The sequence below is a fragment of the Podarcis bocagei genome (assembly GCF_964188305.1).
Source record: "Podarcis bocagei genome assembly, chromosome: 7".
NCBI classification, from domain to species: Eukaryota; Metazoa; Chordata; class Lepidosauria; order Squamata; family Lacertidae; genus Podarcis; species Podarcis bocagei.
The window spans coordinates 75,058,501-75,083,643 of NC_138132.1; the positions used below are offsets into that span (position 1 = coordinate 75,058,501).

Consider the following 25,143-nt stretch of genomic DNA (forward strand, 5'->3'; position numbering starts at 1 on the left):
GTGGATCTGACGATTGGCTCATCTCTCTCAGTATAGTCTACACTGACTGGCAGCAACTCTTCCCAGCCCGACCTGAAGATGCCGGGGATTGAATTTGGGACTTCCTGCATGCAAAGCAGATGCTCTGCTCCCGAGGCGCAGAGCTTCCTCCCTCAAAATATCAGAATTTCCCCGTGGTTCCAGGACCATTCAAGCAGAGTTCCCTGCCCTCGCTCGGCTGCCTTTCCTAGCCACGACTCGTTGGTGTTGCCCTCCTGTGCTGACTTTCAGTAAACATCTCCTGCTGAAGACCCACGGAGGCAGGAAAGCGGCGCTGAGCATCTGAGACACGCCACTGAGTTCGTCAATCACTGTTTCCCAAACTTGGGTCTCCAGCTGTTTTTGGACTACAATTCCCATCATCCTTGACCACTGGTCCTTATAGCTAGGGATGATGGGAGTTGTAGTCCCAAAAAAACCACTGGAGACCCAAGTTTGGGAAACACTAGATCAGAGGATTGTTGTCCTTTATTAGGCTACAGCTGCCTTTTTCTGTATCGCTCGAATGATGCCTGCTGCTCTTTGAACGTAAGGAGAGTTCTGAAGCAGGATCAGGCCAAAAGGCTCATCTCATCCAGCAACAGCAGCCAACTGGATGCTTCTGAATAATAATAATAATAATTTATACCCCGCCCATCTGACTGAGTTTCCCCAGCCACTCTGATCGGCTTCCAATCAAGTGTTAAAAACAACATAGCATTAAATATTAAAAACTTCCCTAAACAGGGCTGCCTTCAGATGTCTTTTAAATATAAGATAGCTGCTTATTTCCTTCACAACTGAAGGGAGGGCGTTCCACAGGGCGGGTGCCACTACTGAGAAGGCCCTCTGTCTGGTTCCCTGTAACCTCACTTCTCGCATTGAGGGAACCACCAGAAGGCCCTCGGCGCTGGATCTCAGTGTCTGGACTGAACGATGGGGGTGGAGACGCTCCTTCAGGGCCTGAGCTCAACAGCATCTCTCCCCACATGATTTCTAGCAATTGGCATACAGAAGCATCTTGAATCACTAGTCCCGTTCAATAGTCTTCTCCACGTCTAATCCTGCTTTAAAGCCATTCAAATTGGGTGGCTGTCTCTTATCTCCTGTGTGCGAGAGTGCCGCAGTTTAGCTATGAGCTTTGTGAAGGACTCGTTGCCAGGGGAGAGAGAGAGAGAGAGAGAGAGAGAGAGAGAGAGAGAGAGAGAGCGCACTTCTTGCTGGGCTCAGATTCCCCCTCATGTCTCTCGCCTCAGTGCTTCCTGTTAAGAGCTGTGGTACGAGAGGGCCATACGGACACACCATACAGGAAATGACATCGCTTTCGTTCCACAGAAAACACGTGGGCTGCTCTTTGCTACAAAAATGTGTCGAAAGAAGAGAGAGGGAGACAGAGGGGAAGAAGAGGTGAGAGACCTTAACAGGCACAGCGTTCCCAGCCAGCGCACCAGAGGGCTAGTTGTGGGAGAACTGTGAGCCTCCATTCCCAGCGGAGGAAGTGAAGAGGTGAACGAAGGAAATGGAAGCCAAGTCTCACCCCAGATTAGACAGCCGCTGGCTTTGCTTGGCGATGCTCTGGCTGTGTGTGGAGCTAGCACAATCCACCATTGATGGTCAACAGGAGGGGAGACCTTGTTGCTCGTCAACTCTTGCCGGTAAGTTTGGAACAGAGTTTTCATATTCCTTAGGGTTTGAGGTTTTGGACTGCCTGGGTTGATAGCTCTTTTCCAGGAGAGTTCATAGAACCATGGGACTTGCCGATCAGAAGGTTGGCGGTTTGAATCCCCACGATGGGGTGAGCTCCCGTTGTTCGGTCCCTGCTGCTGCCAACCTAGCAGTTCAAAAGCAAGTAAAAGTGCAAGTAGATAAATAGGTACCGCTCCGGCGGGAAGGTAAATGGCGTTTCCGTGTGCTGCTCTGGTTCGCCAGAAGTGGCTTTGTCATGCTGGCCACATGACCTGTCTGCGGACAAATGCCGGCTCCCTCGGCCTATAGAGTGAGATGAGCGCACAACCCCAGAGTCGCTCATGACTGGACCTAATGGTCAGGGGTCCCTTTACCTTTACCTAGAACGGGAAGCGTCATCTAGTCCAACCCCCTGCAATGCTAAAGAATCTCTGACTGAGGTGGCACTCTGCATATGCTCCAAGGCCCTGTTGAATTTGAAGATTCTGAGGCTAGCTATTCTCGGAAGTAAAAGCCTAGCATTCTCAGAGGCCTCACTTCAGTTGTCCCACTGCAGCGTAGGAACATAGGACGGTCCATTCAGCTCAGTACTGTCAACACTGGGTGGCAGCAGCTCTTTGGGGTACCAGGCAGGGGGTCTTTCCCAGTAGAAATGTATGATCTTTACCCAGGTAGTCCCCAAATTATTGACTCAGCCTTTCGTAGGAACATAAGAAAGTGTTTAAACCAAGTCATGCTGTTGATCCATCCAGCTCAGTATTGTCTACACTTACTGGCAGCAGCTTTCCAGGGGTTCAGACGGGGTCTTTCCCAACCCTCCTTGGGGATGTCAGGAACTGAACTGGGGACTTTCTGCATGCAAAGTTCTACCACTGAGCTCAGACCTTCCTTTAAGATATAGGAACATAGGAAGTTACCTTATACTGATCCATGCAGCTTAACATCACTGCTTTTGACTAGCAGGTATTATCTAGAGCTTCAGACAGGTTGTATCTCCCAACCTTACCTGGAGTTGCAAGGGATCAAACCTGGGGCCTTCTGCATGCAAAGCAGTTACACTCCTGCTGAGCTACAGCCCTTAAATGTCAAATTGACATTCTTAAGCTTAGGAAACCAGCAGATGACTTGTGAAAATTATTCCCACCCCTCATTTTTCCTGTATCTTTTTAAAAACAACTGCAGGGGATCACCACTAATCTTCAACGTGAAGCTTAGGACATTGCCAGAGATTTCAGCTAGGGTGTTCTTGTCTTGATACCTTGAAAATGAGCCTAATGGTTAGGAGGAAAGATACCATTGTGTTCGGAATGTGTCTCCCCATTTCCAAAGTCTCACCTCAGGGTTCAAGAGAACTATTGCATAACAAGCAACAGAAAGACCTCTTACATAAGACAGGCCAAGCGGTTCAGTGGTTAAACCAAAGTTCAGTGAGATAATTTTATTTGTAATACTGAGAACTTCCTAAGAACTACACTTTGCCATAGCTGATATAATGTCCGGCTATTCTATCCATCTTACCTATTCTACCTTGTCTACCTATTTTATATATCCTGTTTTTCTATCTTTGCACAACTTAACTATCCTCTTCACCATAAATGTCAATCTATCTGTTCAATCTATTTCATCTGTCTATTCTGTCTATCCCTTTCTATTCTGTCAAATGCATTATCTGTTATTTTACCTATCTTCCTATGCTATCCTTTATTTTCTATATTTGCAACTTACCAATCTTATATATATTTTGTCTATCGACCCACATGCTAGTTTCTACCTTTGATTCCATAACTTTACAATCCCATGCCTATCTGTCTATCCGATCTGTTCCTATTGTATCCTCTCTCTTTTTTCTTTTTCTTATCAGTCTTTTATATCCTTTTGTTTATTGACCTGTGTGTTAGTTTCTATTTTTTTTACCCAACTATCCCATCTACCATTTCTATATATCATTGTCAATCCAATAAATCTATTCTATCTACTTACAATATTCCAACCTGTCTTCTTATCAATCCCTTCTATTCTTTTGTTTATTGAACGGTGTGCATTTTCTATCCATATCTATATAATTTAATCTTACTTGCCGTGTATATCAATCTAGCTATCCAATCTATTCTACCTAAACAGCCAATCTGTCTGCCACCCAATCCTACTGCCTCCTTCTTTTCTATCTTTCCAGGTCTTATTTATTGTGATGGTGATCAATTTATTACAAACTCTTCACCTTAAGGTCCCAGGGTGGGTTACAGCATTAAAAGCAACATTAGAACAATTTAAAACAACTAATATTATCTATCATTTCACTATTGAGCCATGTGGTGGTTTAAACATTTCCCATTGACCAAAACATTGAAACCGCATGAGCTGAAAATAAGAATTATACACTACCAACATGCCTAACTTTCCGCTGGACAAAAGGGGTACATCTGGCGCAGTTCTTGTTTGCCATAGACCACCATAGACCACTAGGTGTCCATTTGCAAGCCTAGGTGGCAGCAGTTAGTGCTGGGTTAGGCCATAATAATTTGGATTTGGGGCTGTTTCCAGGGGGCAGACTCATTTCAGTTTCCATACTGCTCCAGTTGGTTGGTAGTCAGCATCTTTCCTCTTCTCCCAAGGGATGGCTGTGTCATGATCCATAGGGATGCCTTCCACTAAGAATGATGACTGAAACAAGAAGCAGCCAGTAGTTTGGCAAGGCTTCAGGACCACGGATAGCACCCCATAAGGCGAGACATGTCACCCAAGTCTTCTCAGCAAAGTCCTCAAGTAACCAGCTGAGGATTTATAGTAAGGCTAGGTAGTCATTAACTGGAATCCCCACCCCCCTTGGTGCCCCTTCAGGCCAGTTAAGCGACCAGTGCCTTTTTCTGTAGCTGTTGGCTTCTTTGAGGCAATGGCTTTTCTGGCTCTGCTGGTCTTTGCTTGGGGTAATAATAATAATAATAATAATAATAATAATAATAATAATTTATTATTTATACCCCACCCATCTGGCTGATTTTCCCCAGCCACTCTGGGCGGCTTCCAATCAAGTGTTAAAAACAATACAGCATTAAATCTTAAAAACTTCCCTAAACAGGGCTGCCTTCAGATGTCTTTTAAAGATAAGATAGCTGCTTATTTCCTTCACATCTGAAGGGAGGGCGTTCCACAGGGCGGGTGCCACTACCGAGAAGGCCCTCTGTCTGGTTCCCTGTAACCTCACTTCTCGCAATGAGGGAACCGCCAGAAGGCCCTCGGCGCTGGATCTTAGTGTCTGGGCTGAACGATGGGCATGGAGACGCTCCTTCAGGTATACAGGACTGAGGCCGTTCAGGGCTTTAAGGTCAGCACCAACACTTTGAATTGTGTTCGGAAATGTACTGGGAGCCAATGCAGATCTCTTAGGACCGGTGTTATGTGGTCCCGGCGGCCACTCCCAGTCACCAGTCTAGCTACCGCATTCTGGATTACTTGCAGCTTCCAGGTCACCTTCAAAGGTAGCCCCACGTAGAGAGCATTGCAATAGTCCAAGCGGGAGATTCTCTCGATCTCCCAAGGAGTCTGTGAACCAGTGATCAAAGGCTGTCAAGAGAGATGTCCCTGCAGGGTTCAGCGGGGAGGCAAGCTCTGGTGCCCACCAACCCACACGGCATGGGCAAGGGTGTGGATTCATAATCTCCTCAAAGCTGCAGTTGCTGGAGGACTCAGAGTCGAGCCATTGAAGTTAAAGAGCACACTGGAAAGTCAATGCAGCAGAGTGGTTAGCATGTCGGAATAGGACCTGGGAGACTAGGGTTCAAATCCCCACTCAGCCATGGAGCTCACCACACGGCCTTGAGACAGCCAAAAGCTCTCAGCCTCACCTACTTCGCATAGTTATGAGGATTACATGAGGAGTGGGGAACAATGTACTCCTTGGAGAAAAAGGAAGGCTATAACTGTAATAAATGAAATAACTTCGGTTAATTGATTTCAATGGAGCGCTGTATTTTTCTCCCAGGGCTTGGGCTAAACCATGGTGCCCATCATAGACTCAAAGGGGCAGCTGTAAAGAAATATGTATTTATAGTCCTCTTTCCTTGCTCACCTGGCTTGACCTGTGCTTTCTTCATCACCAGGAGTCCCTCCGAAATCCTGTGGCAAATGTGGTGGTGGGAAGTGCTGTAAGGACAAGCTATGCCATCAATGCCGGGCACTGCCAACGTGTCCAGAAGGGCAGGAACTGAGATGTTCAGGTAACCCTTGAGTCAATCCCTTCTTGCTCTAAGTCACAGGCCTTCCACCTTGGGTCCTCCAGGTGTTGTGAGACTACAAGTCCCATCATCCCCAGCCAGCAGAGCCAAGGGTCAGGGATGATGGGAGTTGTAGTCTAACAGCGTATAGAAGACAAGACAGACAAGAGGTAAAACCTAGAAAGGTTGAGGGGTCTGGTCTGGCAGAATGTGGTGGGCTAGGGGTTGGAGCCTGTCAGAATGCGATAGAGTAGGGGGCGGAGCCTGGCAGGGTGTGGTGGATCTGAGGGCGGAGCCTGGTGGAGTCTGCCAGATTCTGAGCCTGAACAATAGGCGTGATTGACATCTAATGCCCTATAAAATATATTGTGGAAGGGGGGAGATTATTGGGTTGTCTTTGTTTTTATTTTTCATTATGTATTTTGTAGGGGTTTTATATTGTAATCTTACGTTGTGAACCACCCTGCAATCTATGTGTATAAGGCAGTATACAAATTTTATACATAATAATAAATATGTTCTACTAGGGTTTTTTTGGAACCGAGTACTGTATCGGCTTCTTTTAAAGTTCCGAATTGTTATACCGTCTCACTCAATTTTATAGTTCACCGCTTATTGAAAACTATTTTGGAGTGATTGTACACAGATTTACTAAGCAGAAATAGAGAAAATGTTGCTTTGTTAGAAAGAGTAAAAGCACAGCTGGGAGCCTCTCAGCAGTAAGTAACCACCTCCCCTCTTCCTTCTTCCAGGCACTATTGACTTCAGATATTTCTGCAGCCCATGCCCTAATGGAACTTTCTCTGATGCCAAAGGCAGCTGTTGCAGACCTTGGGCAAAGTAAGTCATTCTCTGCTTTGCAGCATAAATAATAATAATGCTATTTTATTATAGAAAGGGACGCGGGTGGCGCTGTGGGTTAAACCACAGAGCCTAGGACTTGCCGATCAGAAGGTTGGCGGTTCGAATCCCCACGGCGGGATGAGCTCCCGTTGCTCAGTCCCTGCTCCTGCCAACCTAACAGTTCGAAAGCATGTCAAAGTGCAAGTAGATAAATAGGTACCACTCCGGCGGGAAAGTAAACGGCGTTTCCGTGCACTGCTCTGATTTGCCAGAAGCGGCTTAGTCATGCTGGCCACATGACCCAGAAGCTGGACGCTGGCTCCCTCGGCCAATAAAGCGAGATGAGCGCCGCAACCCCAGAGTCGGTCACGACTGGACCTAATGGTCAGGGGTCCCTTTACCTTTTAATTTTATTATAAGAACATACCGAGAGAGACCATTGGTCCATCTAACTCAGTGTTGTCTACACTGACTGGCAGCAGCTCTCCAGGGATTCAGAGAGGAGACTCTCCAAGCCTGGAGACACAAGCAAAACCAATGCTCAACCACTAAGCTGTGGCACACCTTGAGCGCATCACCCATGTTCCAACCATCATTCTTTCCTTCCTTTGTAGCTGCAAGACGTTGGGGCTTCCAGTTCGACGACCAGGGAACACAACTCATAACGTGGAATGTGGCGACACGAGACCCGTCACTGTAGTTATGCAAACTGGTACGGTTCTGTTTTCTGCATCCAAAATGGGCCTAAAAGACCTACACATGGGAATCGCAGAGTTGTCTCCAACACAGTTCTACTCAAAGCAGACCTGTTGAAATGAATGAATCTGTCTGTGGTGCCTGTTTGCTTCAGTGGGTCTACTCTGAGTACAGCTTGCACTGAATACAACACACAGGGAGAACATGGACACAGTGGGACTGGATTTCAATTACGGCTGTTGCCAAATCTCACACACTTGGAGACACACCTTTTTGACGCGGCCCATGCAGGGGGTGAAAATGGGAGGGTGACCTGGGCGTTATTCTGGGGACAGGAGCAAAGATGTCCATGAGGAGACACAGAGATGGGTGTTCTTGGGGCGCAGGAATGATGGTCCCCGCTAGCAAGAGAGTTCTCTTGCAGGTGGCAGCAAATATTAAAGACACATTTCGGTGTTTGTTTTGTTTTATATATTTAAGTTCATAAATACGCTTCAATATCACAATGTATAACAGGTCTTCTTCTTCGTTGGCGATCACTCATAGCTGAGTAAGATTGTCTTCCATAAACACGGTTTTAACAGTGAGTCAGTAACTGACTGTGGAGGCCAATTCTGGATCCACACGTCCTTCCACAGTGGGGACATTGGTTTCCGGGCAGGAGTTGATCACGGTGTGGATTTGCCAAGCGTGCCTTCCTCTTAGCACGTTTCTCCCTTGCATCCTGAATTCGAGTATTTTCAAAGCCCATGACACCTTTGGTAAAGGCTGTCATCACTGCTTTATGTTAGTGCCTATCTGATCAAAAAACCTGAAAACGAAGGGGGAGAAAAAAGATATTGTTAAATAAAGAATGTCCTAGAAACAGATATCATTAATTCATCTTTTACAATATTATGAGCCCATTAATAACTGAGTAAAAAAGAGTATATAAAATAATACCTAACTTTTAAAAAGAAAAAAGGGGGGGGATACCTTTAAACAAATAATTTTTCTCCTCTTTTATAAGAAGATTTAAATCTGTAGATACTCAAGAAAGAAAATAATGATATAGATTAATATGAGAAAAAACCAATGAAAAGATCAATGAAATGGAGGGTTAGAAAATATAAATTATGAACACAGATTAATTACAGATAAATTACCCTCTTAAAATGCTATGTAAGATTAAAGTAATTCCAAATTCTATAAATTAAACTCTCAACCCAATTAAACTCCAATTAAATCAGACAAAATGGATTAAATATATGAGAATGAATTATACGGAGGAGTGTTTTCTTCAGCTTCCTTGTTTCGAAAATCTAGTGCTTGTTTTTAAAGCCTGCTGCAGAGAGGAGGGAATTCTGCAGTGTCCTCACACTAGGAATGAGGAACAAGCGGTCAGGTTCTGAGCTTATATAGGGCCTGGTGTGCTGGGATTGGCCCTTGGGAGGTCAGCTGATAGAATGCTCAGGTGGCTGGTATTGCAGCCTAGATGGCGCCCTTGAAGCCCATCTAGGGAGTTGGAGCTCAGCCAAAGTTCCGTCAACAGGTCTATGCAGCAGATTATTATTATTATTATTTAGCAGCCAGTCACTTTAATGTGTTTTTAATTATTTATTTGAATGGTGTTTTATGTTTGAGTACTCCCCGGGTGTTTTATAATATGGTGGTAAAATAATGCTCTTATAAATACATAAATCTATGCACATTAATTCTTTAGATTCCACAGTGACGACTATCTTGACCATTGTGACAGCAACGGGCCTCTCTCTTCTCATCCTGCTGACGTTCTTTTTAATCATCTGCATATGGACACAGAAGAAGAAACTGCCCCTGATGGAAGGTCAGTGTAGCTTTTTGACGCCCTCCTGGTGCCCACCCAGAGTTCCCTCCTAACTTAGCCATGGCGGTATCAGTTGAAAGCCTAGTGTCAAAGGGCAAGCCGGCAGTAAATCACAGTGCTCAAAGTTGGCACTAATTAGCAAAAAGGCGATCCTCACAGACTTGGCTGAGTTTCAGGCCTAATGAGCACAGCAGCTCGTCCCTGGGAGGTCTTACCCCATGAATCAGTTGCTGTGACCGAAAGCCCCCACCTCCCCACAACTAAGTCCCCTCCTTTCTAGGCCTTTCCCCCAAGTAATCAGAGACGCGCCTGCTTGCAGCCTGCTGCTCCTCCACCCATTTCAGCCCTCTTCTGGTTCTGGGAGACAAGCGGGAAGGGGAGCTTGTCACAGCAGAAGGGGGTGACACTTGCAGTTCTTCACCAGCCTGACTCATCTCTGCCTCTTGGCCTATCTTCCCCCGCTTCCTGTTTCAGCTTCTGCCTCTGATTCTGAACCTCTCTCTCTCTCTCTCTGCCACCGACTCTCCTAGCTCACTAAACCCTGTTACCTCTTCCAACACCTCCTCCTCCTCCCAATCTTCTTTCTCTGACCACTCATCATCACCCCACCACCAGTCCCCGGTCTTTGAGCCTTCTTCCCTTAGTGGGTCCCCAGCTGGTTCCCCACCACCACCATTCCTCTGCATCCATCAGGTCTATGACACCTGGACTATGCCAACTTCCAATAGGGTTGTGCTCTGGATCTGACCCAAGCCCGGATCCAGCGCCAAATCACCCTGCATTGAGCGGAGAGACAGCCCCTGTCAACTCAGGTTGGGTTGTCCCACCCAGAGTGATCTTGCCCTGACAGAAGGTGGGCTGGTTATGAGGCAGAGGAGAAACAGAAGATGCAGGCAGTCTCTGCAGGGTCTGCTTTGGCAGGGCTTCCTTGCAGGGAATGTGCTATCAAAGCAGCACCCAGCAGGATTGAACCCAGCACCTCCTTCTCCCTTCACCACAGGTTTAATTATTGCATGTCCTCATTTTTTGTGCCCATTCACCCATCCTTTCCTGGTTGGAGGGTACTCCACCTACCGCATGACGGTAAAATTTACATTCATTACTCCACCCACTTTGGCCTTTGGCCCCACCCACCTCTGAGGCGTCCCACATTTCCCAGGAAGGAACATGGTCCTCAGACATCCCTCCTTTACCATTGGTACCTTTGTCCTGCAGAGCCTGAATCCGTCCACCCTTCAAACTTCCTAGGATCTCATCATGAAGACACCTGCAGTTGCCAGTTCCCAGAGGAAGAGCATGGAGAGAACATGGACAAATGGAAGGCCTCACAGATCTCTTTGGCCCATTGAAAGAACTTGGGGCGGATCCACAAGCACATGCAAAACCCGCCCCGCCATATCTAGGCAGCTGAACTATATGAACGGCAGCTATTATCTTTGTTGTAGCATGATGGGGCTTTGGGTGCCGGAGCTGTTTCCCTCTAGGTTGGCTCCTTCACTGCTACTAGCTGTCTCTAGATCAGATCACCTGCTCCACACCCTGTGACTATGAAAGCTTTCCTTGCTGGCTAGGGAAATCAGGTTACGAGGAAAGATCTCCAGGAGATGGCAATTCCAACCCCGCTTTCCCTATTCACCCATCCCCAGTTGCAACTGCTGGAACAAGCCACCCACCTCACTTTCCTAGGCAGGGTTTGGAAGATGGAGAATGCAGGAGACATCCTCGTGGGTAGGGCAGCTGACGTCCATTTTTTTGTTTTACAAAAACTGGTCCTATGAGTACTCCATGGATATGGAGCCAGAGAAGGTGGGGCCAGAGGGCAAGACGGAGTCTGGCGGAATCTGGCGTACATTGGAGGTGGAGCCAGAATGTTATTGGGAGGGTTGTGGGCGGAGCCTTGCAGAATCTGACTTCCCAGACTTCCATTTCTGGTTCTCTGAGAGAGGAGGGTCATCTCCAACCACATTTCACTGGGAGCAGGCTAACTGAACTGAATGGACCTGAGCCAGTCCTGCCCATTAACTTCAAGGGATCTACTCTGAGCAGGATTAGCTCAGCTCAGAAGGCCATTTCACTGGTCAGATCAGCAATCGACCGGCCTGTTAGCAACCCTGTCTATGTATATTGGTGGGGGTGGCAAGACATGGAATGACATGCCCTTCATGCCTAGGTCACCCTTCCCTTGGTTGGCACCCTCCTGATGTTGTGGGCAACGTCTCCCATTGTCCCTGACCGTAGGGTGAGGCAAGGTGTAGTCTAAATCATTTGGAGGCCCCTGGCTTGGAGACACCTTCTCTAAGAGCCTCTCCCTGTTTGGTAAGCAAGACTCAGCTTAGAATCTGCAAAATGGCAATCTTAACAGGATTCCCCTGAGCTGTTTCCCACCCTCTGGCAAAATGTGTGTCTCCAACTGCAGGCTGCCTGGAGGCTTTTCTGCTTATCTCACCACCCCCATAATGACGTCCCTCCTCACTCTCTGTTCTGGAGGCCGTTGTCGTGAGCTTTCCTTGTTTCGAGAAACCTGAAGGCTTTTTTCCCCTTTTACTCCGCTGCTTCTTCCACTGTTTCAAAGGGTGCAATTCTGACGCAAGGGAAGAAAGTTTGCTTTCATGCAAAAGCAGCGGCGCCACCCCCATCTCTTAACGAGAATCGCCTTTTCTTTTTTTTTAATTTTTAGAAAAGGAAGGGGGAGTGGCAACCCCAGAGACTTGAGCTGCGCTTCCTTTGTGAAACTGACAATTCTCCGTTAAAACAATAAAGCTTCAGCTTCACTCGTTTCTTTCTTTCCGCTGCTAGTAAAGAGACTGTGGAAATTCGCGACTGCGATAGCGGGTGACCTCATGGACACTTTCCCTTTCTCTGAAACGCCCTGCAACGGAGTGCGTGCCTCTTTAAAATGTTTTCAACCGTTCGCCGTGACTCACGGCTTCAGGTGTTTTCCCCACTTGAATTTCAGGACCAGTCTGAAGAAAGGATGGCTTTGTTAGCCGGCTGGAAGCTGGGGGTGTGCTTTGCGCTTGCACACTCTTTTAATCCAGCTGAGATTCTGAAGCTACATTAATCTCGCAAACATGGGGCTGGCATTTCCACAAGGGGGGAGAAAAGCAACAGGGTGAGGAAGGAGAGGCTACAGTCCGGTGCATGCATGCAAAAGGCCTCTGGTTCAATCCCCAGCATCTCCAGGCAGGGACGGGAATCACCCTGTCCAAAACCCCGGAAAGCTGCTACCAGTCAGTGCAGACAATACTGGTATGGCTTGGGATAAGCAGCTTCCTGCGTTCCTATGAAAGGTGGAGTTAACAGTTTGGGCACAACCTGAGTAAAGATCATACGTTTCTATTGGCGTTTTGTTAAAGAGAGGATTTCATGGTGAGAGGTCACAAGCTGGACGGCTGGCTTACCCAGAGGCCCAGTAGGGGCAGCTGGCCAGGCAGTGTGCGTCACTGGCCGCAGCTCAGTGGTGGGGCATCTACTCTGCGTGAAGAAGGTCCCAGGTTCGATCCCTGGCATTTCCAAGTAGGGCTGGGAATGTCCCCTGCCTGAAACACTGGAGAGCCTCTACCCATCAGCTTACACAATGTTGAATTAGACATGCCAGCGATCTAACTTGTATAAGACAACTGCCTACGCCTTATGTGTAGGGACGTAGTACGGTGGCAGAGCACCAGCTTTGCATGCAGAAGGTCCTGGGTTCAATCATAAGCATTTTCAGGAAGAATTGGGAGACATCCCTGCCTGAAGGCCTGGAGAGGCGCTGACAGTCAGTGTAGAGGATGTATTGATTGGCAGCAGCTCTCCAGAGTGTAAGACAGAGAAGGGACCCTCCCATCAACAGTGACCTGATTCCCTTTTGCCTGCAGTTGCCAGGGCAGTGGCATAGTGTGGGTTGCTGGTGCCCGGGGCGGGGCAATTGGGTGGACTGGGCAGCTGGGTGGAAGCATGATTCCCTTTTGCCTGCAGTTGCCAGGGCAGTGGCATAGCATGGGTTGCTGGGGCCAGGGCAGGGCAGTTGGGTGGACTGGGCAGCTGGGTGGAAGCATGAACCAGGGGTGTTGTGTGTGTGTGCTGAGTCTGCAAGACACATGGCTGCCGCTGCTGGTGATAGTTGGCTGTGCACCTTCTCAGCTTGGCGGCTCTGCTGCCTCCTGGCTTGGCATATGGGCATCCCTTTTAAGGGCCATGTGAAGAAGGTGACACCACCCCAGGCCCGAAACGTAACTTACCTCCCTGTGGCTCTGGAAGGTGTTGGGAGCTCAGCCACATGCCCTCAATAGGAGAGCCTGTTGTGGGGGTGCCTGGTTGTGCCCCTCTCAGAATTTTGTGCCCCAGGCCACTACCCCCCCATGCTATGTTGCTGGAGCTGGGATCTGGGAATTCCTGCATGCAAAGAAAAAGTTCTACACTGTACATCTGGAGGCAGAGCATAGCCATCTGATATCCTTCTCTATGAATTTTGTATAATTCTCTTTAAAGCTGTCTAGGTTGGTAGCCATCACTCTGGGTAGTTAGCATAAGACAATGCAGAGTTGGGAGGGGAGAGTTTCAGAATTGCCAGGGGCTGATGTAAGCAAGAGGAAAAATATTGGCGTCTTAGGAAGCAGTTTGCAAGCACAACGTGGGCTGGTAGTCTGAATCCAACGTTGGCTGGACCCTCCTGGAATGCAAAGCTTTCCACCCACCCTAGGCTCAAGGTTGTATATATGTGTCAATAAACGATGTATCATAAAGACACCACAGTCCCTGCTGTGCCTCGTTGTCCGAAAGGAAGCACAGACCTTGGTAAGGGCACCTGGTAGCCCTGGAATCTGGCATTGTTCAGAGATTGGGGTGGCATGCAACAACATTACTCATCTGCTAGTTCAGTTGGTATAGAACATGAGACTCTTAATCTCAGGGTTGTGGGTTTGAGCCCCATGTTGTGCAAAAATTCTGGCATTGCAGGGAGTTGAACTAGATAACTCTTAAGGTCCCTTCCAACTCTACAATTCGATGATTCTGTGATTCTGTGCTCTGCTCAACGAATGATCAAGCAGGGCGTTATTGCATGTCCCACATCACACAGAGAAGGAAAGAGAGCAAGGATATCAGTTTCCATCATGCTACTGACCGCCCCACCCCTGAATATCAGTCTCAAAGGGAAGGCACAGGAGTCAAGCAAAATCCCAGAATTAATCTGGGTCTTGACTATGGGCAGATGCATGTTTTTTTACACCAGGTTTTCTTTTCTTGTTGTTGTCTCGAGAGACAATGGAGTGCACCTCCAGAGGTGAAGTCAAACCTCTGCCTTAGCAGCACCGAAATGACCTCCCTTGGGTGCAAGCCTGGGCAGTTTGGTCCTGGGCTGCCCAGACAACAAGATCCTCCCTCCCAGCCTCGCTGATGCAGTCCAAGGAAAGCAGAGCAACATATTTGGCACCAGCTTGGCTGCAACCGTCTTAGCGACTCCACTCCGGATTTGTGTCGGGTTTACTCATTATTAGCCTTTTCTTCTCCCTTAAAACATATCAAGAAGAATTTGTGTAAAAATACCAAAACCCAACACCAATCATTTTTGACATCCTATAAGGGATGCCACAGATTCCATTTTCAGAATTGCTGAAAGAAGTCAAGGACCAGCAGCGGCATAGCGTGGGTTGTCAGCACCCGGGGCAACGCAAGTAATTTGCGCCCCCTAACCCGGGGCAAGGCAAGTAATTTGCGCCCCCTGACCCCTAACCTGCCGCAGCTGCCAGCTTCTTCTTGCTGCTGCCTGGTCTGGTCTGGTGTGGTTCTCTCCCGCGCTCAGCGCTGCGCTGGGCGGCCGCTGCACTGTCCCTCCCCCAGATAGTCCCTCGCTCTCTCACCGCACGCCTGGCACCCACCCCCTCCACAGTGGGCGGTGACCCAGCGGCTCGGATCGGATTCGCACAGCCAGCACTGCAGTGAGAGTGAGTGAGCCAGGTAGGGGCAGAGAGCTGCGAGTGCGCCCCCCCCAGATGTTGCGCCCGGTGCGGCCGGCACCCCCTGCACCCCCCACGCTATGCCACTGAGGACCGGGGTTGCTTTGGGGTTTTTTTTTCTCGCCGTCCTTTATAGGAAAAAGAAGGAGGGCTTTGGAAATACACAAGCGATCTTGCTTTTAGGAGCCCTGGTGAGAGAGCTTCTTCTGTTCAGGGCGGGATTCGCCGCAGCTCTGGCCCACTGCCAAGGCCTTGCCACTGTCCCCAGGCATCTTGGAGTAATTCATGAGCTGGCGCAGCGGCTTGGCTTGCTCCTGGGAGGCCGGGAGATTGGGCGGGAGGCTGGACTGGAGATGGAGGGAGACCATTTGCGAGCTGGTCAAGGGGCTGCCTGCCCCGTTCCCGCTGGCCGCCAGGAACTTGGACCCAAACTTTTGCTGGAACCAAGCCGCGTAGGACCAGTCCTTGGAGGGTGCCCCGGCAACAGCAAGGCCAGCGGCTCTGGCCCTCTCGTCGTCGCCCTCGGCCTCCGGGTGCCTGTCCGAGATCAGTGGGACATGCTCGATGATATACTGGTTGCCGCTGCTGCAGACTTGGTTGCCCCGGAGGATGGTTTTGACAGACGGGGAGCAGGCGAGGTTGGGCACGATGGAGATCTGGATCTGGGGCATGAGCAAAGTGTTCCTGGGGACCCCCCTGCTGGGCACGATGGTGACTCCTTTCGAGTGGGCTGGCACCTCGCCCTTGGCTGGCTTCTCCGGAGATTTGACCGGCTGCTTCTCCGCCGGGCGCCCGGTGCTCATGTTGTAGGTGTTGTTGCAGAAGCTGCTGTACTCAGTGAGGGACCGGTGGCTCCTGCTCTTGGTGGGCTGCGACTGGTTGCTGTCTGTGCCCACCCCGCTGTACAGCAGGGCAAAGTGGCAGAGCGACTCCAAGGGCAGTATGTTCTGCATCTTTTGGCTCTTGGTGAAAATCTCGATGGCCAGATCTGGGAAAGGCCCACAGAGATAGAGATATAGATATAGATATAGAGATAGAGATAGAGATAGAGATAGAGAGAGCGAGAGAGAGAGAGAGAGAGAGCGAGAGAGCGTCAGGAATAGGGGTGGTGTGGGGAGAAACCCAATGCAATTTCCACCTTTAAGGGCAACTTACCTGATTCTCGTTTCTGAAAGGCAAAGCCCAAAGCTAGCTATCTTTCAGAAACTGGACACTGAGATCCAGCGCCAAGGGCCTTCTGGCGGTTCCCTCACTGCGAGAAGCGAAGTTGCAGGGAACCAGGCAGAGGGCCTTCTTGGTAGTGGCGCCCGCCATGTGGAACACCCTCCCACCAGATGTCAAAGCAATAAACAACTATCGGACCTTTAGAAGACATCTGAAGGCAGCTCTGTTTAGGGAAGCTTTTCATACTGGATGAATAATTGTATTTTAATATTCTGCTGGAAGCTGCCCAGAGTGGCTGGGGAAATCCAGCCAGATGGGTGGGGTATAAATAAATAATGATGATGATGATGATGATGATGATGATGATGAATTTCACTATGCAGCTCTTCAACTGAGTAAATTTGCAAAAATGTATAGTCATACCCTGGTTCTTGAACTTAACCCATTCCAGAAGTCCATTTGGCTTCCGAAATGTTTGAAAACCAAGGCACAGCTTCCAATTGGTTGCAGGAGCTTCCTGCACTCAATCGAAAGCTGTAGAAGCCCAGTTGGACGTTTGGCTTCTGAAAAACATTTGCAAACCGGAACACTCACTTCTGGGTTTGCAGTATGCGGGAGCCAAAATGTTTGAGTCCCAAGGCGTTTGAGAACCAAGCTATGACTGTATATCCTAGGTAGGGCATCATGCAGTAGTGAAAACGGCGTACAAAGATTCATTATGCTAAGGAGAGTTGCTTTGCAAAAATGTGTATATAATGGAAGACAAAAACATGTGCTTTATGTGGAGAACTGAACCTCAGAGTGGGAAGCAGAGGGTTGTAGTCAATTGCGGATCCTACTGAAGTTTATGAACATGAGGCTAAATTAATTTTCATGTGCCTACTCAGTGTGGGAACTTAACTGGATACAACCCTGAGGAACTAAGAGAAACTGAATTGGAGAGATCCATCCATCCCTTCTCAGGAACTGTGCGATGCAATGTTTTTGGTCTCCTCTGTTAGGGAGATCTGAGTCTGCTCAGTCTGAACCCAGAAGTTCCCCAATGAAGAACAACTTCCAGGCTCCCCTCCTTTCCCTTCTGGGGGCTCTGGACAGGAGCCAGTCTAGGTAAAAAAAGGTAAAGGACCACTGGACAGTTAAGTCTGGTCAGAGGCGACTATGGGGCTGTGGTGCTCATCTCGCTTTCAGGCCAAGGGAGCCAGTGTTTGTCTGCAGACAGCTTTCTGGGTCATGTAGCCAGCATGACTAAACTGCTTCTGGTGCAACGGGACACCGTGATGGAAGCCAGAGTGCATGGAAACGTTGTTTACCTTCCCACCACAGCGGTACTTATTTATCTACTTGCACTGGTGTGTTTTTGAACTGCTGGGTTGGCAGGAGCTGGGGCAGAGCAACGGGAGCTCACCCCATCATGGGGATTTGTTTTTTTTTTAATAAAAATTTTATTGGTTTTACAAAGTTTTAAACAACAAACAAACACTTAAAAGAACAAACATACATGTATAGTTTCATCACCTATTTTCATAAACCTCTTTTCTCAGACTTCCCCATACCCCCCCTTTCTGCATCCCAGTGTCCATATTTTTATAGCAACTCCCAACTGTTACTCTCCGCCTCTGTCAACTTAGTCCTCTCTATATTCTGACCTTGTGTCACTGTATCCCTTTGTTTCTGGAAACCAGAACACTTTAGCATTCATTAAGTTTATAATAGTCCTTAAGATAGCTTTTAAATTTTCTCCACTCTTCTTCCACCGTCTCTATTCGTTGATCACGGATTCTGCCTGTCATCTCGGCCAATGTCATGTAGTCCATCACTTTCATCTGCCATTCTTCCAGAGTGGGTAGATCTTGTGTCTTCCAATACTTCGCGATAAGTATTCTTGCTGCTGTTGTAGCATACATAAAGAAAGTTCTATCCCTCTTTGACACCAGTTGGCCAACAATGCCCAGGAGAAAGGCCTCTGGTTTTTTAGGAAAAGTACATTTAAGTACCTTTTTCATTTCATTATAGATCATTTCCCAGAAAGCCTTAATCTTCGGGCATGTCCACCAAAGGTGGTAGAAGGTACCTTCAGTCTCTTTACATTTCCAACATTTGTTATCGGGCAAATGATAGATTTTTGCCAGCTTGACTGGGGTCATGTACCACCTGTATACCATTTTCATAATATTTTCCTTTAAGGCATTACATGCCGTAAATTTGATACCGGTGTTCCATAACCATTCCCAGTCATCTGACATGATGTTGTGACCAACATCCTGTGCCCACTTAATCATAGCTGATTTGACTGTTTCGTCCTGTGTATTCCATTTCAGCAACAAGTTATACATTCTAGATAAATTCTTAGTACTGGGTTCTAACAATTCAGTTTCTAGTTTTGATTTTTCCATCTGGAAGCCAATTTTCCTGTCCTGTTTGAAAAATTCCATTCCATCATGGGGATTTGAACTGTCGACCTTCTGTGGTGAGGTCAGTGTGGTGTAGTGGTTAAGAGCGGCAGTCACGTAATCTGGGTAACCGGGTTCGCGTCTCCGCTCCTCCACATGCAGCTGCTGGGTGACCTTGGGCCAGTCACACTTCTCTGAAGTCTCTCAGCCCCACTCACCTCACAGAGTGTTTGTTGTGGGGGAGGAAGGGAAAGGAGATTGTTAGCCGCTTTGAGACTCCTGAAGGGGAGTGAAAGGCGGGATATCAAATCCAAACTCTTCTTCTTCTTCTTCTGTCCAGTATATCTGAAGGAGCGTCTCCACCCCCATCATTCTACCCAGACACTGAGATCCAGTGCCAAGGGCCTTCTGGCGATTCCCTCAGTGCGAGAAGCCAAGTTACAGGGAACCAGGCAGAGGGCCTTCTTGGTAGTGGCACCCGCCCTGTGGAACGCCCTCCCACCAGATGTCAAAGAGAACAATAACTACCAGACTTTTGGAAGACATCTGAAGGCAGCCCTGTTTAGGGAAGCTTTTAATGTTTGATGCATTACTGTATTTTAATATTTTGTTGGAAGCCACCCAGATGGGCAGGGTATAAATTATTATTATTATTATTATTATTATTATTATTATTATTATTGGCAAGCCCAAGAGGCTCAGTGGTTTAGACCACAGTGCCACCCTCTCCTCCCTAGGAGCCAGTCTACAGCCACCTGGGCACCAACGCTGGGCAAAGGAGAGCTTGACAAAGTGTGCCAGGTCCAGGTGGCTGGAGCTGGTACTGTGGATGGGCTGATCAGCAATCGAAGCCCTCCTGGAAGCTTGGGCAATTGCCTGACAGCGCCTATTCCTGGTGCCAGGTCCCCTACACAGCTATAGAACCCATGGGAGTCCTGGGCACCTGGTCAACTCTGTTCATGGCGGAGTCGGCTTGTTTCTGTGCTCCTGAACCCCTCCATTTCCCTCATGGCTGCTCAGCTTTGCTTACCCAGAGTCTCGTTCACCACCGTGGGAATGATGCTTTTTAAGGCGCTGCAGTTGGTGTGCAAGGCAGGGTTGGCGTTCATCTCCAGGAGCCAGACCTGATTTAAAAGGGGAAAAGGGGGGAAACACATTTGTTTCTTTGCATACAGGCTGAGTTGCCGGATCCAGCGGCGTAGCGTGGGTTGTCAGCACCCGGGGCAAGGCAAGTAATTTGCGCCCCCTAACCCGGGGCAAGGCAAGTAATTTGCGCCCCCTAACCCCTAACCTGCCGCCGCCGCCAGCTTCTTCTTGCTGCTGCCTGGTCTGGTCTGGTGTGGTTCTCTCCCGCGCTCAGTGCTGCGCTGGGCAGCCTCTGCACTGTCCCTCCCCCATATAGTCCCTCGCTCTCTCTCCACACCGCACGCCTGGCACCCCCCCTCCACAGTGGGCGGCGACCTGGCGGGATTCGCACAGCCAGCCCTGCAGTGAGAGAGAGTGAGTGAGCCAGGTAGGGGCAGAGAGCTGCGAGTGCACCCCCCCAGATGTTGCGCCCGGTGCGGCCAGCACCCCCTGCACCCCCCACGCTACGCCACTGGCCGGATCTCTAGCTCTGGCCCTGAAATCCAGGCTGCAAATCAGGGCCTAGGTGTGTGTCTAGTTTAAAGCCTCACGATCCACTGGATCCTGCCTTTGAATCCTGGATCTAAGACTCTGCAAGAGAATTATTGTGCGACAACACAGGGTTGTTGTTGTTTTTTTAAAGAGAGCACATGGCTCCCTACAAATCTTGGAAACTGTAGTTTACCCCTCATTGAGCTATAATTCCCAGCACCCTTAACAATCTAACATTTCTGGGATTCTTTGAGGAAAGTGATGTGCTTTAAAGGCATGTGTGTGATCCCTGTTTTGTTGATTCTTGATAGCTCACTTGGTTAGAACATGGTGATGATAATGCCAAGGTTGCAGGTTCAGTCCAGCTGCATATTCCTGCACTGCAGGGGGTTGGAGTAGCTGATCCTCAGGGTCCTTTCCAACTCCACAGTTTAATGATTCTGTGCTCTGTTTCCCCACAATTTGTTTCCGTTTTCCAATTTGACCAGTCAAAATGTTTTATGACTGCCACTAGGGGGCACTAAAGTCATTTCTATTTTCTCTCGTAACCGCCTCCCCCCCAAAAATCTTTCCTGTTGCAACAGAGGCTATATAAACAAGTTCAAGGAAGCTAAGAGTTTAAGGGGAAAGTGCCAGCCATATATTTCTGCAAGCAGTGAAAAAAATGAGCAGTGCAGCGTGGATTCAGGAGAGCGGTGGCTTTCTTGGAAGTGTGAAAAATATCCACAAAACATTTGACTCATATAGAATTGTTTTTATGCATATTGTCAGGGCCTCAGGAACAGAGGCACAGGGGAGAGAGGAAACGGAGAGCGAAGAATCGGAGAGCAGCGTAGGGGGGTATAGCAGTGACCTGAGTGATTCTATGAGCTTATCCAGCGAATCAGAAGATTCCCAGAAGGAGGCGCTGATGGTCAGGGCAAGGGGGGCCAGCGGGGACTCCAAAAGCAGCAGCTGGAGATCAGGACCAGCTTCCCCACCAGAGCGTAGTGGGGGGGAAGGTTCCCATATGTTAGGGCCAGCGTCGCCTCCAGAAGGGAGAGAAGAGGAGGCGAGACTGACCACGCCCCTATCGGAGAGTGGGGGAACGGAGGGAAGGTCAGGTCCAGCTAGCCTCCCCGAAGGGGGAAGCAGTGACAGGAGCAGTGTAACGGTTAGCGGTTGGGCGCGCGCGCCAAGTTCAAATGTACAGGCGCGCGGGACAGCGGAAAGCCCGGATTGGGAACCAGGTCCTAAAGCCCGCCGGAGGCAGGAGGAAGACTCAGGGGAATCAGCGTCAGAAGAGTCTAGGAAGGGCGAGACCCCAACTGACAGGCGGACCCAGAGGAGGAAAGAGCAGAGGAAGAGGTGGAGCAAGGCTAGAGTCTTAAACTGGTGTCTGGGGGGAGGAGACTCAGATGGAGCTTCAGCGGTCTAGAGTTTCAGACGTAGAGCTGCACGCTGCGGTTGTGAAAACGAAAATGAACTTCAATAAAGACTTTCGTATATAACAACGGAGTGGCGTTGGTCCTTTGTGAGCTGGGACCTAGGGCAGCTCTTACACATATGTAGTTTGAATTAATCATAAGTGGCTATAATTTATTTAACTGGGTGCTAAAGATAATGAAGATTATGATGTCCTTTGACCTCATGGACTGAATATCCAGTTTTAATTGCTGTGTTGTTTTAACGGGGATGTTCTATTGCACATTTTCATCATGGCCATTTATAGTTTAATGTTTAAACAGGATAGTTTTGCTGTGGGTTTTGCCTACGATATATATATTTAAAATTATTCCTTATTTTAAACAATGCAGTGCAAATGTTTTTTGTGTATGTGTTTCGTAAACTGCTTAGAAAAAGTTTGGGCAGTACATGGTATATACCGTATTTTTCGCTCTATAACACGCACCCGACCATAACACACACGTAGTTTTTAGAGGAGGAAAATCCATAGGCATGCCACCCGTAGGCATTTCCTCCATAACACGCACAGACATTTCCCCTTACTTTCTAGGAGGAAAAAAGCGAGTGTTAGGGTGCAAAAAATACGGTAAATCATATATCCACATAGGCCTTACACAGAGTAGACTGAAAGTAACAGACCCAAGTTTCTCATGTTCATTGATTTCAATGCATCTATTGTGAGTAGGGCTAAAATAGGACACAAATCTCTCTTCTTATATTTCTCTATTAATAATCATTGGGTTGTGTGCAACAAGCCCTACTCAGAGTATGCCCATTGAAGTGAATGGACCTAAGTTAGTCATACCCATTAGTTTCCACGAGTCTAGTCTGAGTGTGACGAAAATGGGATAAAATCCATTATTATGATCAATCATCAACGAGTTGTAGTCAACAAACATTTACTCTGAGTAGACCCACTGAAATCAAAGTGTATTGTGGTACTTAATTTCAGTAGGTCAATTATAAGAAAAGTTCATTGACGACAACCTATTATTATTATTATTATTTATTATTATTATATTATTATTATTATTATTATTATTATTATTATTATTATTATTATATTATTATTATTATTATTATTATTATTATTATTATTATTATTATTATTATCCTATAGAGCTACCTGGATTTCAGAAATACAGTGGTACCTCAGGTTACATACGCTTCAGGTTACATCAGCTTCAGGTTAAAGACTCCGCTAACCCAGAAATAGTACCTCGGGTTAAGAACTTTGCTTCAGGATGAGAACAGAAATCATGCTCTAGCGGCGTGGCAGCAGCAGGAGGCCCCCTTAGCTAAAGTAGTGCTTCAGGTTAAGAACAGTTTCAGGTTAAGAATGGACCTCTGGAACGAATTAAGTACTTAACCCGAGGTACCACTGTAGCCTTTGCTCCATGAATTTGCCTAATCCCCTTTCAAAACCATCCAAGTTGGTGGCCATCACTGCCTCCTGTGGCAGGGAGTTCCGTAGTCCAACTATGCACTATATACGTCCGGAATCTTCCAACATTCAGCTTCACGACTTCTAATATACCCACGCCATATAACGTCCTGAGGCCAGCAGCGGGTGGGTCCAGAGGGACAAAGTGTGCAAAGCGACGAGTTCAAATTCTACCTCTGCGCAGTGGGCTGGTTTCTACACACCCCTCTCAATCCTCCATCCGGGAAAGAAAGAGGCACGAGTTCAAGGACACATTCCAGCCAGGCAAAAACTCTCAGGGGAGGTGTGAAGCAAGGCTGGTGAGGGGATGTGGCTAGGCAGAGAGACCCGGAGGCTCACCCCATACAGCCACCATTCCCAAATCTATGGGTTCATTATCCATCAGAGGAGTCCCTTGGCCATAGCTGTCAACTTACAGATTTGAAAATAAGGGATCAACAGCCTCGAAAATAAAGGATCAGCAGCCAAAATAAGGGATTTTCAGAGCACAGGTATGTTCGACTTTTGAGCCCCTCCAAGCCAAAGGTAGAAAGCCCAGCCAGCAGCCAAACGAAGCCTCAAGCGGTGGTTCCCACAGCGCAGCAACCCGGCAAAGGGGATGCAGCAAGGAAAACCACCATCACCTTTCCACTGGGAAGCGCTGAGCAAAGGCGAGTCCCCAGGCAACGCGGCCGATTTGATCGGCTCAAGGCATGCAAGCTCCACCCCCCAGTCGTTCTTAGACTCCTTATTGGGTGAGCAACGCAGCCAAGCAACACAGTTGGAGCCTCCCTCCTCCCTGGCCGGCAGGGAGGGAGAGGAGCTGCTTCCTTTGAAACCCTGGAAATTTAAGGGACATCATCAATAAGGGACAGCAGCGGGACACAGCACTGGGATAAGGGACTTTCCCGCCAAATAAGGGACGGTTGACAGCTATGCCCTTGGCTGTCCTCCTCAAGCCCTGACTCTGGAGACTCGTGCCTCTCGATCCGCGGCCCACTCAGCCGAGGATGCGGCCGCGTGACTGTACCTTGAAGTCTTCGTCGATTAAGAAGTCGCAGCCAATAAGATCAAAGTAGCCCATCTTGCACTCCAGCTGGGACTTGACCGCCAGGAAACAGTGCAGCATGATCTCTTTCATTCTCTTCTGAAAGACACAGAAGGGCGGCATGATCCTGGCAAGTTTTCCCCTGCCCCACAAGACTTCTTGCGAGTCAGGGGAAGCCACAAAAGATCCAGATTAGAGGATCCGCTTATGTCCAGTCCTCAGGTGGTCCCCAGCTCAGCCCTACTCGGAGTAGACCCATTGGAAGTCACAGACGCTTGCCCACTCATGGTTTATATTTATTTATTTTTATACCCCAACTTCTTCTTCCCTGAAGGAACTCAAGGTTCCTGCTTGGCAGGGGGTTGGACTCGATGGCCCTTGTGGTCTCTTCCAACTCTATGATTCTATGATTCTATAAGGTGGCATACATAGTCCTCCCCCACCCTGTTTTATCCTCACAACGACCCTGCGAAGTAGGCTAGGCAGAGAGAGACAGGGACTGGCCAAAGGTCATCCCCAGTGAGGTTCATGGCCAATAATAATAATAATAATAATAATAATAATAATAATAATAATAATAATAAATTTTATTTATACCCTGCCCTCCCAGGACAGAGCCAGGCTCAGGGCAGCTAACACCAGTAAAATTACAGTAAAATCATGAAAACCCAATTTAAAATACAGATTAAAATGCAATTTAAAATGCAGCCTCATTTTAAAAGTAGCCCATAGATCAAAACCATAAGGGGAGGGAAAACATAAGGGTCAGACTGAGTCCAAACCAAAGGCCAGGCGGAACAGCTCTGTCTTGCAGGTCCTGTGGAAAGACGTCAAGTC

At 48.2% G+C, this 25,143-nt stretch overlaps 2 protein-coding genes across 4 annotated transcripts in view; one reads left to right on the forward strand and one right to left on the reverse strand.

Moving 5' to 3' along the window:
• Positions 1-1,338: 1,338 nt before the first annotated feature.
• TNFRSF18 (TNF receptor superfamily member 18) lies at positions 1,339-10,628 on the forward strand (the record flags this gene model as incomplete). Its single annotated transcript, XM_081201724.1, has 6 exons — positions 1,339-1,673; positions 5,802-5,918; positions 6,668-6,755; positions 7,373-7,470; positions 9,157-9,279; positions 10,495-10,628. Exons 1-6 carry the CDS (start codon positions 1,538-1,540, stop codon positions 10,626-10,628), a joined length of 696 nt encoding a protein of 231 aa, XP_081057850.1. The 5' UTR covers positions 1,339-1,537.
• Positions 10,629-15,321: 4,693 nt separating this feature from the next.
• The window catches only part of LOC308590981 (uncharacterized protein), a 220,976-nt gene continuing 211,154 nt past the window's right edge, over positions 15,322-25,143 (reverse strand). For all 3 annotated transcript variants that reach the window (XM_081201423.1, XM_081201424.1, XM_081201425.1), the window contains 3 exons: positions 24,289-24,405; positions 19,803-19,896; positions 15,322-16,206 (listed from right to left, as the gene is read on the reverse strand). In XM_081201423.1, the coding sequence (XP_081057549.1) occupies positions 15,398-16,206; positions 19,803-19,896; positions 24,289-24,405 (1,020 nt within the window). In that variant the 3' untranslated portion in view covers positions 15,322-15,397. The remainder of the gene's footprint in view (positions 16,207-19,802; positions 19,897-24,288; positions 24,406-25,143) is intronic.